Source organism: Micromesistius poutassou (genome assembly GCF_964030765.1).
Source record: "Micromesistius poutassou genome assembly, chromosome: 2".
NCBI classification, from domain to species: Eukaryota; Metazoa; Chordata; class Actinopteri; order Gadiformes; family Gadidae; genus Micromesistius; species Micromesistius poutassou.
Window position 1 is genome coordinate 12,153,837 of NC_140272.1, and position 18,747 is coordinate 12,172,583.

The 18,747-nt window shown below is 44.7% G+C and overlaps 1 protein-coding gene across 1 annotated transcript; it reads right to left on the reverse strand.

Annotated features, from left to right (window-relative positions):
* Positions 1 to 23: 23 nt before the first annotated feature.
* dnai1.2 (dynein, axonemal, intermediate chain 1, paralog 2) lies at positions 24 to 17,859 on the reverse strand (the record flags this gene model as incomplete). Its single annotated transcript, XM_084464813.1, has 20 exons — positions 24 to 125; positions 2,689 to 2,874; positions 5,914 to 6,013; positions 7,990 to 8,138; positions 9,993 to 10,072; positions 11,195 to 11,282; positions 11,414 to 11,503; positions 13,591 to 13,847; positions 14,565 to 14,608; positions 14,700 to 14,817; positions 14,918 to 15,002; positions 15,168 to 15,296; positions 15,421 to 15,480; positions 15,685 to 15,846; positions 16,070 to 16,149; positions 16,524 to 16,650; positions 16,937 to 17,017; positions 17,367 to 17,465; positions 17,613 to 17,660; positions 17,827 to 17,859. 20 exons carry the CDS (start codon positions 17,857 to 17,859, stop codon positions 24 to 26), a joined length of 2,118 nt encoding a protein of 705 aa, XP_084320939.1.
* Between the last annotated feature and the right edge of the window lie 888 nt (positions 17,860 to 18,747).

Consider the following 18,747-nt stretch of genomic DNA (forward strand, 5'->3'; position numbering starts at 1 on the left):
GGTGGTCCTGGGTGGTCCTGGTTCTAAGCTGAGTTGCAAACTGGCTCCCGCAGCAGACTCAGCAGCTTCTCCATCTTGGCCTCCTCAACTTCTGGACCCTTGGGCAGCTCTTGACCCTTCTTCTCCTGCGCGCACACACACACACACACACACACACACACACACACACACACACACACACACACACACACACACACACACAACCGCACAACCACACACACACACACACACACACACACACACACACACACACAGAGACAGAGAACCAAACACGCACACACACACACACACCACACACACACTCACGCACAAGCACACTGTCAGTTTTTTGTTTGGTTTGTTAAAAACATTGTAAACATTGTACTTGGATCATAGTGAAGGAAAAATTTAAATAATACTAGAACATCAAGGGCTTTAATAATTTGACCTTTAGTAAGTAAAACATTTAATAGAGTTACATTTTAAATTATTTGAATAATTCATTAGTTTGTAATTAGGTTTACCAAGTATAAGTACTTACAGTACAGTATTTTCTACATCTAAGTAGAAGTAGTACCTTTCCCTCATTCAGGAAAACGATAAAGTAAAAAATAGTGCATTTATCTAATCCTCATCCTCATCCTCATCGTCGTCCGCTTATCCGGGGTCGGGTCGCGGGGGCAGCAGCTCAAGCAGGGGGCCCCAGACTTCCCTTTCCCGGGCCACATTGACCAGCTCTGACGGGGGGATCCCGAGGCGTTCCCAGGCCAGTGTTGAGATATAATCTCTCCACCTAGTCCTGGGTCTTCCCCGGGGTCTCCTCCCCACTGGTCGTGCCTGGAACACCTCCCAAGGGAGGCGTCCAGTGGGCATCCTTACCAGATGCCCGAACCACCTCAACTGACTCCTTTCTAAGCAAAGGAGCAGCGGCTCTAATCCGAGTTCCTCCCGGATGACTGAACTTCTCACCCTATCCCTAAGGGAGAAGCCAGCCACCCTCCTGAGAAAACTCATCTCGGCCGCTTGTATCCGCGATCTCGTCCTTTCGGTCATCACCCACCCCTCATGACCATAGGTGAGGGTAGGAACGAAGATCGACCGGTAGATCGAGAGCTTTGCCTTGCGGCTCAGCTCTCTTTTCGTCACAACAGTGCGGTAAAGCGAACGCAATACCGCCCCCGCTGCTCCGATTCTCCGGCCAATCTCACGCTCCATCGTACCCTCACTCGCGAACAAGACCCCGAGGTACTTAAACTCCTTCACTTGGGCTAAGGACTCATTTCCTACCCGGAGAGGGCAATCCACCGGTTTCCTGCTAAGAGTCATGGCCTCAGATTTAGTGGTGCTGATCCTCATCCCAGCCGCTTCACACTCGGCCGCCAGCCGATCCAGTGAGTGCTGAAGGTCACAGGCCGATGATGCCATCAGGACCACATCATCTGCAAAGAGCAGTGATGCGATCCTCAGATCACCGAACTGCAACCCCTCCCCACCATGACTACGCCTCGATATCCTGTCCATGAATATCACAAACAGGATTGGTGACAAGGCGCAGCCCTGGCGGAGGCCAACACCCACCGGGAACGGAACTGATTGGCTGCCGAGAACGCGGACACAGCTCTCGCTTTGGGAGTACAGAGATTGGATGGCCCTGAGGAGTGAACCCCTTACCCCGTACTCCCGCAGCACCTCCCATAGTTTCTCCCGGGGGACCCGGTCATATGCCTTCTCCAAATCCACAAAACACATGTAGACCGGATGGGCATACTCCCAGGCCCCCTCCAGGATCCTTGCGAGAGTGAAGAGCTGATCCGTAGTTCCACGTCCAGGGCGGAAACCGCATTGTTCCTCTTCAATCTGAGGTTCGACAATCGGCCGAACCCTCCTTTCCAGCACCTTAGAGTAGACTTTCCCAGGGAGGCTGAGAAGTGTGATACCCCGGTAATTGGCACACACTCTCCGGTCCCCCTTTTTGAACAGGGGAACCACCACCCCGGTTTGCCACTCCTTGCATTTGTCTCCTAAATGCTCCTGCATTTGTCTAAACCAACACAAATTAAAACAAAAGAGATTGGAAAGCCTTTCTGTGAGTTATGATTCAGCTGTTCACTTGCTTTTTTCCACTGACCTTTGACCCTAGTTGCCCACAGTGGCTACGCTACCCACTATCATAACCACCAACATCATCAGTGGCAACGGAACACATATTGATGACTCATCAACAACATGACAAAAGCAGAACGTGTTTTTTTTCGTCATCGCCTTGTTATGAATTTCATACAAGCCACTCATATTAGTCACAACGTGGCTGCTGACTCTCAACCCTGAATCCAACTTTAAACATCATGATAATGGGAGTAGTTTGGCAACTGCCTCGACATCTTCCATGTAAAGAATGTGGGTTGACTCATTCAGTTCTTATGTTATTGAAAGAAATGGCCATACATGGTCTAATCATAGCCTGCAATTGTGATGAAGATTTTATGAAGAGATTTAGCAATGTAATAGTAATCCCATATAAACCATGACCCACCAACTGACAACTGCTTCCACAAAAAAAAACGTCCCACATACACAGATTGGCATTGTTTCCTTTGCGTTTGCAACACAAGTCTTCCTGTGTCTGAATTGCACTTTATCGCCTGTGTAATCATCATGAGCATCCTTCACGCTGTCCTGGCAAGAGGACAGTATGAATCACAGTGTTACCTTGGGTTTCTTGCGGAGGTTAGGCGAGAGCTTGAAGCAGGTGACGTAGCCCCGGTCGTCTCCCACCACGATGATGGGATGGATGGGGTTGAACTCGATGTGTGTGAGCTTGGTCTTCTTCTTGGCCACCACGGGTTGCTGGCAGATGGCTTCGTACTTGTTAATGCTCAGGTCGAAGACGTGAACCTGAACCAAACAAGAACCCGCCCGCCATTAAAGACGGATAACAGGAGAGGGGGTTTGCAGGATGCAATGTTGGCACTTTGAGGTTCGACAGGTTTCTAATAATGTCTGCGTTTAGGATTATTGTCACACTTCCTAAAATGAAGGGAAACAATAACGTTAAACTAAAAATAAATACCATTGAACACCTGCAGAAAGACTATAAATGACAGATTTAGAACATTTAAGGAACAGAACATTTAGAACATTTACCTTTAAAGTTAAACCACGTTTTAATAGTGCTAGCTACCCCATGTTATCGCTTTCATTGCCTCACCCTCCCTCTGTGACTCACTCTCTGTGAGTGAGAGAGCGTCCTCTCTCTCTCTGTCTCCCTCCCTCTCTGACAGAGAGACTGTCCTGTCTCTCCCTCCCTCTGTGACAGAGAGAGTATCCTGTCTCTCTCTCTGTCTTTCGCTCTGTCTCCCTCCCTCTGTGACAGAGAGTGTCGTGTCTCTCTCTCTGTCTCTCACTGTCTCCCTCCCTCCGTGACAGAGAGAGTATCCTGTTCAGCATGACAGAGAGAAGCAGAGAAGAAAAGAGCACTGGCCTCGGCAGGGATGCGATGCTGACCATCTGGTGCAGAATGCGTGGTTCCAGACAGTGTGTGCGTGCGTATGTGTGTGCGTACGTGTCTCTCAATGCGCGGTGTGTGTCCGTGTGTGATTTGGCAGTGCAAACAGGGGAAGCATCGCAGTTTCTTCCAGAAGGAACTGGATCAGAGGCATTCTGCTTCAGTCTACGTATATACAAGCAATCTGTCTTCAACAAACAAAACCCATATTTAGGTTCTTCTTTGACTAGAACGTAGGAAGCAGAGCGAAGTGCTCCCTCACTTCATCATCAGAGTTCGTAAAGTCGTAAACACCGTGGACCAGTCTGTGTATGTGTGGGTGTGTGTATGTGTGTGTGTTTGTGTGTGTGTGTTTTGTGTTAATGGTACTCTATAGGCAGTGAGGTCACTGCAGTACTACATTCATTGATGATGGTCATTTAACTATCAGCTGAGATGTGTCAAGGGACAGGGGTTAGGGAGGGGTAGTGTGTGTGTGTGCATACACTGCTTAGATCCTTCTTTTTCTGTTTCTTCCCCAGCACCTCAGCCATCAAAGCATGAAGCTATCACCCAATCCTCATCTTGATGTGCATGGGCAATTTGACTAACTATTTCAATCATCACTCATCACACAAAGACACACACTCACTCTCTCACACAGTGGTGTGTGTGTGTGTGTGTGTGTGTGTGTGAAACAAGGCAGTGAGGCAGCCGTGCAGACTGGGGCCGCATCAACATCAGTAGATAAAGATCATGAGGAACCTGCTGCATGTTGAGTCACCAACATCACCACCACCACAGTGCTTAACCCCACACAGCTACAACAGCAACTGCACTGCAATCAATGCAGTGTTAGGGGGTTCGTCATTGTAGCGTTGTAGTGTGTCATATGTGCATATGCAATAAGGTATGCTAATATTTGCCCTTTTTTCATGACTGCGCACCTTCTATAATTGAGTGCATAATTTAGAATTAGCCTTTACAATGCTTCAACTAGAATTCATGCACAATGAGGTTAGGGTTAGAGAGAAAGTGATGTAAGCATTGATGGTTTTAGTTGAAGGATTTTCATCTCAACCCCTGAGACTTATTACTTATTACTGAGTCACTCATACATGTATCGACGGGGGAGTTTTCATCTCTGAATACTGTTTGTAATCCGGCTTCAGAAACACTGGAAGACATGAAGATAGGGAGGGAGGGGGGAGAGAGATGGATAGAGACAGAGATAGACGGAGGGAGATGAGAGAGAGAGAGAGAGAGAGGGGGAGTGAGACAAGCAGTAAGGAATGAACAAGTACTGACACGTATCCCTCAAATCACTGCCAAAGGCTTCATTTCCTTCCTGTCATTTTCAATTGGCACACAGGCCAAGGCGAAAAGTCCCTGGACTTTGATGGCGACTGACCGGCGGTGATTACGTCCGTAAAACAGATGGGGACAGCTGGCAGTGGTTCTGACAGAAACACACAAGGACAAACAAGCCAGCGCCCCCCTCCAGCACACACACCACTCTTGTTTGGAATCAACACTGTCAGACATGGCTTGCTTACAAAGTGCACCGCTTCCTGAACCCACTCATCTAACCCAAGGCTGTTCTGAGTGATTCGTATTGCAAAGCTAAGACAGGTTTACCAAGGCTGAGCCGAGCATACTACTTCCTTGGTCTGATGAAAGCCGCCCTGCTTCTTCTAGTACCGCGGTGCAACGTCAAATACGATTAGTTGTAGCGGAACAAGTTACTTACTAGCACAATGACTTCTAGCACTACTGCTTCTACTACAGCTATAACTACTGCCCCAGATACTAGTCTATTTTTAACTACTGGCACAGACTGGGTTGTTTGTAGGTCAAGGTGAAGTTGAGGCATTAGCTGAGTTCTAAAGTTAGAATGAGTAATTATTAATATCTAAAGTCAGTGGGTAGACAAGCTCAAATGTTAGAGAAAGGGGCGTTTCACATTCTTTTGCTTCATATTTGTTTCTTCCAATCATTTTGCTGGAGGTGGATCTCTGTAAGCGAGTAATTGGCTAAAAGCGACAAAACACGGCCTGCACTAGTAAACTTTTCCCGGTTGGAGGCCAATACATAACATTGTTATAGGTCACACCTGTTCAGGTCACCGCTGTACCAACCCTGTCTAGACTGGCCACTCTAGAAATACTCTTATTAAAATCCCCAAATGAGAAGAATATCTCCGTAACGATATAGGAAAGGAGTCGTAACTTAACGTAATCAGTTTCCTGCCCAGGCTCTGTGCGGTCTCCCCCCAGAAGATGTGCTAGAACATAGTAGGACCGCTGGATCAGGATGGATCAGGTAGTTATTAGAAATGATTGCTGAGGTTTGGGAGATTATATTAGAGGATGGTTGGTGCTTGAGGCTTTAGCAGTAGAAAGGTTCAGTCAGGGATGTTGGGAATCGATCCCCTCATGGATGGATCTTACCTTGCCATCAGTGGTTACCGCTGCAAAGACAGTTGAGGAGTAAGGAGACCAGGCAACATCTCCAACTGCTGAGTTGAGGTCAAAGGTGAACATGGGAGTCCTGGAGATAAAAAAAACACACAAGGAGCACATCGTTAGCCTCATAGCATAATTGCCTGAGTCATAATTTAAGGTTCATCTTGTATTTAGCGTCAAATAGCTGACTTAGGCAGATAGTGAATATGGAATGTAAAAAGCACTCTGATTGGCTTATGATATAGCCAATGAGGCACAGTGAATCAGCAGCGTCAAGAGAGGAGTAGAGTTAGGTAACCACAGTAAGTATCAGAACCACAGCTGAATGAATTGAAGATAAAACATCCCTGTTCACTGTATATCCCTATGTATCCGTATCTCCACACACTGCCATAACTGATTGTCCATTGTACGAAAAGACACAACAGAAAAACTCACATTGGATATCAGCCTTTCAGCCTTTCAAATGTGGTGCTTTGCAAAGCCCTTCAGTGTGGGAATATCTGCACCACCAGTGGCGATAGCACTCAGATCAACTTTACAACGGATGATTATTTACTGCTTGGGCACACATTCATCCTTTGAAAGTCCATATACGAGAGAGTGACATATGTGAGAGGAGCTGTACCCATTTGCCAGTCTGTTTGGCTCTAAATGGAGCCAAAAATGAATATCAAACTGCTCAGTCCACTGAGACTTTAAAACCTGTGGGTGAACATCGCCTGAATCACTGCCTTTTCTGTACACCACTGAGGGGACTTTCACTCTCTCTTCATTTTGTTCTTGCCTCTCTTAATCTTTCCTGTATGTGTGGCACACCTTTTGCCTTGGGAATGTGGTCCATCCCCACCATACAAGCTTCGCTATTCAGCCCCAGACATCAGAGCCGCGTGTGGCCAGGCAGACAATACACAAGCGAGGAAATCTGCAAGCTGCAAACTGGGTCTTTGTGCACGGACCGCCCTGTGATACAAGCCCTGCGAGGAAGATGAATGAACGGATTTCCTTAAGCGCCTTCGAACCCTGTACTTACAGAGGTTCTTAAAATACTATTCACGGTCGGTGTGTCTTTGTGCCTTACTGTGAGGTAGAGAAAGGGAACGAAAGAGAGAGATATACAAAAACTTGAATTCATTACCCCTGGGAGGGATTTAAAGAGAGTCAATCCAAAAATGTAGAAAGGTAGAAATGTCGCCTGTGTATAGAGCTGGCTATAATTATAAAATGTATTATGTTGTTTTTAAATCACTTCCGCCTACCAGTTCAAAAATAATGCAGACTGTTTGGTGATTTGGGGTTTTATTCATTTTCCATTCCATTTAAAGTGAATTAGTTGGATAACAAGGTTAAGTTGTCATTATACAGTGTGCTAGAATGATAAGTGCACTGGGAGCCTGATATATACAACAAATTATACATTTGGAACACATTTGGAACCAAACAATAATGGTATGCAAGGGGGAGATATGATATGATGATCAGACTATAACAGTCCTTCATTAAATACTCTTTCTGACGAGAGAACAGCACTGGAACAACAACTTCTCTACAGAACTAGTTATGGAAAGATTATCGTCAAATGGTTTCATATTTCATCTGCTTCTGGCCAGGAGGCATGTGCTGTAAAGCTATGTGAGTGGCCAAAATGGCTCAATAAAAGCAGTGCACTCCATTAAGCATTTCATACTAGTTTGCACTCTGATCCATTCAGTATCCAACTTGTAGAAAGAAGTAGTGGGCAGGGAATAGCGATTCAATAAATTATATTTAATGACACGATAAATAAAAGTGATCCCAACAGTACATGGCAAAAAACAGCAGCATTTCTGGCTAGTGTTTCTTTAGTATCCTGCATATTTTGCAGAGTTGAAGCAACTCCAAAGACTGATGAAAATATATTATGGATGTGTTCATACCTGTGATTTGACTTTTGCACTTCCAAATTGTCTATTGTCCAACATAAGAAGCATGTCAATTTAAACTAAGCTGAAGCATGTGTGAACATCCACCATTGGTGATAGCCTCGCACATTGCTATGGAAGGCTCGCTGGCGGTCCTCACCTGATGGTATGGTCCCAGATCTTGACGGTCCAGTCGGAGCTGCAGGACATGAACACCTTGGGGTGGAACTGGTTCCACTTGACCGCGTCCACCGCCATGTTGTGGGCCTGGTAGGTCTCCAGGAACTGGCTGGAGTAGGCCTTGGAGCACTGGAGGAAGCAGAGGTCAGAGCAACTCGACTAGTAGAAACACCAACTTAATAGGAACAGGAATAGAGAGTGTGTTTGTGTGTGCATGCGTGGGTTTGCGTGTGTGTGTGTGTGTGTGTGTGTTGAAAGGGTACTAAAGGTACAGCTCACAAGCTCCTAAATCACAAGTACTGTAAAAAAATCACAAAAACTGTGAAAAAAGTGGTTTTGGGTAAAGGCTGTCTGCCCAATGACTAAATAGTAAATAATTTATTATTTTCTAAGCTAGAACACTCATTCACATGGAAGAGAGAGCTTCCTGTGGACTGCCAAGAAAATGTGTGATCGCGTTGACAAATCTATTGAAAATATGGTCCCAGATCTAGAACAGACTTATGTTAAATTATAAGCTGCAAAGTCTGTCAAAAAAAACGAACAACCGAACAACCAGACCCTGGATAAGCCCTAACCTCCTTGCTAGGACATACTGATTTTGCCTCTTAACAATTGGATCACCTTCTCCAGCTTTACTTTAACGTTGCCGTGATTTGCTGTGTTCGGTGTGGAGGCCGCGGTGCGACAGGAACAGCAGGTGTTCATTACCGGAGACCCAGACAACAAATCCAGATTTGGCTGGCATTTTTAGAGATTTTTAGACTGGCCGCAGCAGCGGTGGCGGCGTGGCGGTGACGGCTGCGCAGATTTAGATTGAGGAGATAAATCTGCTGAGCTGTCCACAAGCAAATAGCTTTTCAGCCTGCGGGGACAGGTGTTGCTTTCCCCAGCCGCTGACGGACCGCGGGTATTAGCCCTGTGGCACCTTGACACTTTCCTTGTGGCGTCTCCTAGCCACCGCCAGCTGCTACGGTCCCCGAAGATAACGCCACAAAGCAGCTGTATGGCCTTACGTACGCACAGAGGCGTTGATCTCTCACTGTGTGTATGTCTCTGTCGGTCAGTGTGTGTGTGTGTGTGTGTGTGTGTGTGTGTGTGTGTGTGTGTGTGTGTGTGTGTGTGTGTGTGTGTGTGTGTGTGTGTGTGTGTGTGTGTGTGTGAGTGAGTGACTGTGTTTGTATACCTCGACTAGACAATTAAGACATGGCTTCCCTCATCTCTTCTAGATGATGTCCAATCATTTAGATGTGGCCCTAAGTAAGTTATACCAGGGACCAAAGCGTACACCTACCCAAAGCCAATGGCTTAATAGATTTTAAAAATTGTGTTAGGGTTAGGTAAAAAAGTCAGGGTTACATATTCATGGTGCATGCTCATGTATTGGAATACATATAATATTATTTTGTGTATTCAACTGAGTAGTCATTTTATGTATAATAACGTTTACCCATACAATTAAGGCACAGCCAACTTTCTCAAGTGACTTTAACGACCCATAGTCAAAAATGAATGTCTCCATTGAGAATATAGAGAGCAGAGTGTGATCGAAGAGAGAGAGTGATCAGAGCGAGAGAGAGAGAGAGAGAGAGAGAGAGAGAGAGAGAGAGAGAGAGAGAGAGAGAGAGAGACACACACACACACACAAGCACTCGTATGGGGGGCATTGTGTACACCCCTGTGTGTAAGCCCAGCAAAGCATCTTCTGCACTTCACTGCACACAAAATGAGCTTCCATTTTTCAAAAGCACACTGCGGGAAGACAGCAGAAATTTTTTGCAATGATCCCGATCTCCTTTAGGGGTAGTGGGGAGGGACAACTTAATTTGAGGCAAACCCTCTGTTGGCTGAAGCAGCAACATTGTGAAAAAGAGTTTAGAAGGGCTTTTAGATAGTTAGCAGTATTGTGCTCTTGGTGCCCATGCCTAGCAGCACAGCACATTGTTACTAAGCCTCTCCTAGGGAAGCCTGGTGGCCACTCACCTTGTGGATTTTCCCCTCCTCAGTACCGACCAAGAAAAGAAAGTCAATCTTCGGATGGAAGTCAAAGGAGGTCCCGCACGCTGTGAAACACATGTTAAACGCATTGTTGACTTACATACAGATTGGAATCGAGTGCCACTAGGGCAATATCTGTCTTTTACAGAGTGTGGTATGAAGCTGGCACATGTTGGTTCCACTCACACCCAAGGTGATGCTCGGCTGTTGTTTGCCACATGGGTGGGTAACATATGGCACGCAGCATAAGGTTTAATCAATAACAGTAAGCCACATGCCACTCAAATGTGGATATTGATTTTGGTGACTCAAACATTGGGACAAAATGTATTCTTATGAGGTTTCCTTTCTGAACCACATGCATATATGTGAGGAATAAATCACCACCACCTGTCCTGTTCTAAAATAATGTACGACGAAAAAGAATGTGTGCATACCAGTGCTGAGGTAGATTACCATCCTATTACAGGACCGCCCGGAGAGGTTTATTCCACATATACCACAGTTACAAAAAACAATATATATTAGGTGCTTTCATCTATAATGTTATTGGGTTTTTATCGCCCTAATCAGCTGAAATTAAAATATACCTCCCCGGGGCAGTCATCATATTGTTGTTTCGTTTTGCGACATCTGGTCGATAATTGTATTTGACAGTTGTTTATATATATATATATATATATATATAAAGTTGTTTTAGGAAATGCTCCCTCCTTGCCATTGATAACAGAACCTCTATTCTTTAGCCAAAATAGTAAATGTGAAAGAAAAGAGGATACCCCTCTCTTGTTTGAAAATCTCTAGCAGTATATTAAATACTTGAGTTCCCATTCCGTACCTATTTTTTCCGAGTGAAGCTCTAGCATATAGAGTGCTTACACAACAGATTAGTGCCAGTATCTGATGCTAGATGCTTACGCCACTAGCCTCTCCACCGCTGGCTGCTACCTAATTGGCATTGATGGATCATGTTCCAGATTTTAATGTGGTTTCAGTGTGGGCCTGGGATGCCTCTTTCCTGGAATAAAGTGAGTTGTATTCGTTTTTACTTCCTTCTCGCTTTGTCTCCTATAAGACCTTTAACCATAGTAATCCATAAGATGCACTGCGGGCAAAAAACGAGGAAGCACTAAAGTAGCCTGCGCCATTGGGAGTCAATAAGGAGGGCGTCCGAGGTCTGAGCTTACCCACACTCGGCTGCTCCACAACTTCCAGGCACTCTGGGAGGGCCCCCTCCAAAGAGAGCGTAATGACGTCGCTGAAGACCAGCTCGTTCTGCAGGCACATGTACACATCTCAACCCATGCTCACACACACACACACACACACACACACATGTGGTGTGGTGCGACCGATGAAGTCGCATGAGACAAGTCAAGGCAGATGGACGTGTGCGCTTGGTTAACCTTGATCAGGGTCCAGGACACCACTCGCCCATCGGATGAAACCGAGTAGAAGTTGTGGTTGTCGTCCATGTCGTCGTTCTGCCAGCGTACCTGTTAGGAAACAACAACAACAAACAAACAAACAAACAAACAACAGACGATTTCAATCATGAAAGACGTTGCATGGTGATCTGTCAAAGAATGTCCGATAGCTGTGTGTCTGATTAGTAATTGATGAAGACATTTGATCCTGTTGATCTGACGTGTTGGTCTAAATCAGGGGTGGGGAACCTTTTTGACATCAAGGGCCGTATCAATCTTTGTAACTTGTTTCGGGGGCCGCACTCTATAAAAATAACCCACTCACTACATAACTTGCATGCACAACATTTTCCCTCTCTAAATTTGGTGTGATGAAAGCTGCTTGTTGGGCACCCAAACTTTGCTTAAGTGCGTTTATTTTGTCTATGCGTAACTGCACCTGCAATTCACTTAGCCTAGCATGTTTAGTACTGTAATGACGTTCCAGGTTGGTCTTTTTCATTACAGCGAGTGATTCTCCACACACAAGCCCTGCCCTTTACTTCATCAGTCCATTTTTTTTTGGTTAGATTTAGAAATGACACTGCAACTTGTTTAGGCTACCCCAATGTGACCCTCAACATTCCAAAGTAAACAAAAAGGAAATTAACCTTTTTCTCCTCAATTCATTTTGTTCAAAAGTTGTCACTTATGCTTGTATAACTATATTGTAGGCTAGGCTATATGCTTTGTTAACATTTTATTGAATAAAATAAAATAAAAAAAGCTTTTTTTTTTTTTTTTGCCCTTGCCTCCGCGGGCCGGATATAATGGTGCATTTGTTTGGTACGCCCACCATCCCAGTCGGATCTCCCAGATTTCTTGCGGCATTGATGCATTGCGGCATTGAGGCACGACTCCTTTTCTTTGGGCTTCTGATGAGTACACCGAGTTGCGAAAGATCCCTGTGACGCTCGACGAACGAAGATGGCTGCGCCCGTAGTTAATAAAGTTGAGATGTATTTTCTTTCTCTTTGTTCCACGTTGGTGTCTTTAATGTCGATGTACACTGCTCTTACACACTTGATTACATTGCTGCTTTAATCCGGTCACCAATATATGCATTGCACGATCTTGCTGTGCGTGCAATACAATGTAAAGTTTTATTTTTGAGCTGGTTTGCTAAAGAGCCTAATATTGCTAACAACAATGACTAGCCTGCTACTACTGCTGCCACCTCCAGGCGTCCATTATTCTCCCACTCGTCGCACACAAAAGACTACTGGAACACTTTTAAGGTGGGAAGAGCCAGGACGTCACGTTCTCGTTGAGCAGGTCGGTGTACCAGCACAAAATGCCAAATGGATAGCGGCATAAGGCTTTGGCGGGCCGTATCCGGCCGTATTCCCCACCCCTGGTCTAAATCATCAGATTTTTAATTGGGAGACAAGGTAGGGCAATGTATTAAATGTAGTGTATGTAGGTTATCTTGTATGTTCATGTAAACAGACTAGTATTCATTCATCGTGTATGTAGGTCTTGTGAGTATGTTTCTTGTCAGTTTTTTCTCTCTTTATATGTCAACTGTTATTCAATGTTTGCCATCGTCATTTAAGTAGGAGCCAATGCTTTGTCTGTCTAATCATGCAGCACATCTGGAATATCATGGATCATTTTACGCATTTTGAATCGGTACAGCATAAAACCAAAATGTAAGAGAAGAAGGCGCTTCAGTAAAATTAGGGACGTTAATAGATGATAGATGACATGTTCATAGACAGCTGTCAACAAGCAAAAAAACAACAATGCTTCAGATGTCTATATTTTATAAGGATGTTTACGCTGGCAGTTTTCAACAGCATACTGCATTAGATGTGACTATGAATTAATCATTCCGGGCGGTGGGTGGTATGTAAATTGTGCGAGAAATGACAGTGATGTCAGCAAGCTTAAACAACACCATCAATCTCCTGCAATCTGGTTAACACACTCACACACACACCCACACACATGCATACACACACAAACACACATAATCATGCTCACACAAACACACACACACATACAGACATACACACACACACACACACACACACACACACACACACACACACACACACACAGACACACACACACACACACACACAGTACACACAGAGGTCCTCATATCTCCTCACCTGCCAGACAGGGTTGGTGTGTTTTCCCGCCTTGGCAGTGCTCCTGTACACGGGCTGGGATGCTCCTCCCTCCTCCGCCTTCAGGTCGAAGACGGCGACGCAGCCGTCGTAGAAGCCCACCGCCACCAGGTGGGACAGGTGCGTGTGGATGTGGAGGCACATGATGCCGCTGCTGGTGGGGTAGATGTACTCGGGGCAGGTGGAGTTCTTCAGGGTGTAGAGCAGGAGCATGCCGTGCCCCTGCTTACTGAAGTCATCTGGCGGGAGGGAGGAGAGAGAGAGGAGAGGAGATGAGAGAGTAGTGAGAAGAGGAGAGAGGAGAGAGGAGAGAGGAGAGGAGAGAGTGGGGAAAGGAGAGGAGATGAGAGGAGAGAGGACAGAGGAGAGAGGACAGAGGAGAGAGGACATAAGAGAGAGGAGAGGAGAGAGGACAGAGGAAAGAGGAGAGGAGAGAGTGGGGGAGAGGAGAGAGGAGTAAGGAGAGAGAAGAGAGGAGAGGGGAGAGAGGAGAGAGAGGGGGGAGGGGAGAGGAGATGAGAGAGAAGAGGAGAGGAGAGAGGAGAGAAGAGAGGAGAGGAGAGGAGAGATGAGAGAGGAGAGGAGAGAGTGGGGGAGAGGAGAGAGGAGAGAGAGAGGAGAGGAGAGGGGAGAGAGAAGAGGTGAGAGAGGAGAGAGCCGTGAGGAGTGAGGAGAGGAGAGGAGAGTGAAGAGTGAGGAGAGCGAGGCGAGTGAGGAGTGAGGAGAGAGGAGAAGTGTGACCAGGAAGATAGACAAGAAGATACAGAGACAGGTGAGCAGATGATGATGATGATGATGATGATGATGATGATGATGATGATGATGATGATGATGATTATTATTATTAGTATTAGGGGATTCCATGTGGGTCAAAACTGTGTTGCAGTTGCAGAGAATTAGAAACCCCCCCCCCCCCCCCCCCAGAAAAACGTTGGCTGACCCTGAATGTAACTCACATGATCCCATTCCTACTGCAAACAGGTCCTGGTAACTCTTGTTCCTATTGACCACAAGCCTCCCATTAATGTCTGTGAATCCATTACCTGACTTGTTCAACTAGGTCCAGTTGTATAAATCATGAGAAAACTGACCAGCAGAGGGCAGTAACAGAGAGCCTTTTTGCTTTGTCATACTGGAACTTCCACAGAGGAAGAAGGGTTCCCTCCTGCTCTCTGAATTCATCAGAGGCGTCCTCAAAATACTTGAAGTCTGAAAGGGATGTGAAGGACAAAGATGAATTGCAAAAAAAGATAAATAAAAAATAAAATATAAAATGCATTCTGCTTGTTGAATGACAGTGAGATGATACCTTGTGCTATGTCATCAAATGTGTTTTGGTTGACCATCCGTTCAAAGATCTTGACCACTTTTACCACTTTGGTGATGTCATCACTCTATGGAAAGAATTGTCTTTAAATTAAGGTTAAAAGAAAAAAATATTTTACATTATAAAATGCACAATATAAAATAAGAAATCCCTTTCCACAACAGTATGTGTGTGTTGTGTATTCCGAAGAACATTCAGGTGGACCCACCATGAGACACAGCAGATGATTTACCTGAGTCTCCGTCAGCATCTTATTCTTCTTCAGTTTGTCCTCCTCTTTTTTAGCTGATAAGGTTTTCTGTTTGTCCTTGTTTTTCTCTTGCTTCTCCAACTCCTCCACGTACGCATCGTATATCACCCACTACACACAGGTTGAAAGACACTTTTTAATGCCTCGTAATTAATTCACACAACCTTGTCCTTAGAGGTATGGATTTGGGAAAGAACCAGGCCAACTCCTTAACATGATGTTTTATAACTGTTACCTGATTGGCCGTAGCAGAGAAGTTACATCGAGGAGGAGGTTCAGTCTGGCAACTTCTTTCCTATTGGTGATTGATTCAAACATTTGTTAATCGAACATCTGGTCATTTAAATGTTTATAAAGGATTGTTAAAGCTTTGCATGATCCTATTCATGTGATGGCAATTACATTTTCACTTTAAGGAGCAATACAGTGAGTAGGTCATAGTAGTCATGTAGGCTGTCTGTGGCGAGGGTGCCATTATCAGGGTTCCCCTGTGTCTTACCCTCAACGGGTTGTTCAGGGTCTGGGACGCCCGCTCGCTGAAGTTGAACTGGTTAGTGACCTTCTGCTCCTTCTTGCCAATTTTGGAGTCCACGCTGTCAGGCCTCTCCTCCTCCCCCACCACCTCTGCTTCTTCTACGTCCTCTGGAGCCGTGGCCTCTACCTGGGTAAACACACACACATGGATGCTCTCAGACAGCGGCACACAGACCGTTCCTTCCATTGAAAGGTTAAATAATCATCTTTGGTTCAGAGTGTTGATGGTGATGGTCGTAGGTTTGGAAGTAGTAGGCCAGGTAATATTTAGCTTGCCTGGTATTCTTATTTGAATATACCCTCAAATTGTGGTGAGTTTAAGTGAGTTATTAAAGTGTGACAAAACTCACAATTGCCGGAGTCTCTGGGATTACAGGAGTCTCTGGGATTTCCTCATCCGACTCTACTTCAGCCTCGGCTACAGGTTTCTCTGGAAACAATGAAAATTTCCTTTGTTTGAAAACTGAAATATTCAAGCCGTTTCGTTTATTTATTTGTATGATTGGTATGTTTCAGGACTGGATGTGTCTTTACAAAAGGACAATAGTGTCACTCTGTGGCTAGAATCTTGTATTACACCACAAAAAAAACAGTATTTGGGAGTAAACGTTGGCAGAGCAGAAACTCCAACTACATGTTACAAAAATAAAATATGATTTTCAATTCTAAATACATAAAAATGAAACAATTATGATTTTCCAATTCCGTTTGTATAATCGTGTAGATAGCCCACTCAATAAGCATAGGCGGACAGCAATGGCTCCTAGAGTAGGAAGTATGACTGAAGCCAAGCCCAGTGTTTACGCTCTGTCTGGCCCTGTCTGGCCCTCTGTCGTCGGGCCTCTTCAGAGTCAACGTGGATCAAGTTGCCCTCCAGGACGAAGTGAACGGCCATCTGATCCACACCACTGATGAGCTTGTACGAGCGCTCCTACAGTAACACAACAAGCCACAAATGTAGAGAACTCCAAGAGATTCATTGTCAAAAAAGATACATGTAATTCTTGTTATTACGTTTAATTTCTTTTAGGTACATTCAGTTACAGAAAGGATAACGTCAACAGACATACAGTCGTTTTTGTTCCTTACTGAGACAGTAAGGAAGGGTAAGAGTAATCAACTTATAACCTAGCTTAGGTACTTGTGATACATATCTTATTTCATCCCTTGCATCCATATGAATATTGAAGCCTATATGAAGCCTCAGAGGTTGTTACCTTGAAGCTGTAGCGCGCAATGTTCTGAGGTGCATGCGGGTTATTTGCAGTCAAGATCTTAGTAAATTCCTCCTTCAGCTCCTGTTCCGGCCATGTTGGACCGACGTAGGACATTAAGAATGAAGAATCATACAAAGGGAAAAGGATTTTGAAAGAATGGAAATAGCCACAACACTTTCAACACTTTATAGAATGACTTTAATAACCGCTTAACAAGTAACAATGTACATTTTAGTGTGAACAAGGGTCCCTGCAAATAAATATTGAATACAATTGAATTAATTAATGTTCACTTGCAATCAATCCACCAGAAATATAGAACACATGTTTATAAATAAATAAATTATACTTTAAATAAATTAAAGTGGTTATCCTTGTTTGTTCATCTGTATGAAACGCAGTCAACATCCACCTGGGAATTAAACCTCACCTCCTCAGTGAGCTCCAGTTGGTCTGGGGGTTTAATCAAAGCTTTTCCTTGGGCCCACTCGTCCCATCCATCCCCCTGATCCACCCCGTCCTCTTCGTCCTGTCAAATGAAGAAGGAGAGTTTCACCGATGAGTGTGGGAACATACGTTTTCTCAGTCAGTCGGTGTCCGTTACCTTGCAGACATTTTTAGCAGTCTAGAAGTAGAGCTGAAAAAATGATGGCTCGGTAACTTTGTTGCGACTCACCTTTTTCTTGCTGGCAGGTTTAGTAACCTTTAGGCCTGCACCTGAGGGCTTTTGCAATTGGACATTTGAGCCCTAAAAAAACCAAAATGATGTAGTTACACGAATAGAACAATGTTTGTATTGTAATATATTTATTCTTTTTTTTCTGTCGGTTGAGAGACTTTTTTTTTCAGTCTACAACGGTTAGCAACGTTTGTTTTTATTGATAACTCACCTTCTTGGACTTTACAGTTGTTGGCACGGGCATGGCGTTGAATTATAAAGAAACAATTATGCGTAGTCCTATCAATACTTCATGAAAAATACTGGGACGAAAAGTGGATTAACTTCAAACGTATGGGCAGTCTAAAGGCGAGCTATTCTTCAGCAGAGTGTGTACATCCGTTACCATGTCGACCAGCTTCATGGCGCTCTCCTCTGACCACGGAACGCCTGGGACGGGATGCTCTAAATGAGCGTTACTGGTGATAGAGAGGGCGGGAGTTTCAGGTCGGTCCATAGGTTTTGGGCAGTGGTTCAGGACGAGACGCAAGAGAGGAAGAGTTCTGATAGAGGGATATTCGTTTTCGTTCCATGTTTCGTTTGTTGCTCTGTCAATTGTTCGTCAGAGCTCCATATTCTTTTTACCTCGTCGTTGTTATTCTTGTCACGTCCCTATCTTTCTCGCTCCGGGGCTGTTAACTGGCGTAAACAATTCATAGGAAGTTAAATACCGGAAATTGCATTGCGGTATACGGGGATAACGCTACAATACAGGACCCTCTCTCATCCTAACTAAAACATGACGCAGTACCACTTTGCAGTGCCACCCGAATTTAGTATTTAATCTATACTGTAGTACTTCTAAATTTATGTTTTCATAGACCACTATTTAATAAATGGAAATTAATCCCTAAACACATGTAGTACAGCGATTCCCGTGAATGTATACACAAGAATTACAGAATCAAAGGAAATTTGTTATTCCACAATCAAGCCAAACGCATATGCCTGAATTTATTAACATAATCATGCCCTTTGTTGTCCTCTCTCCACTCCACCGCTGTTATTTCGCAACGTTCGAATATGATCTCTTCTGTGATTGGCTACATCTATATTCCTATAACCCGGAAGTTGGGCGGTGCTGCTGTTTAGC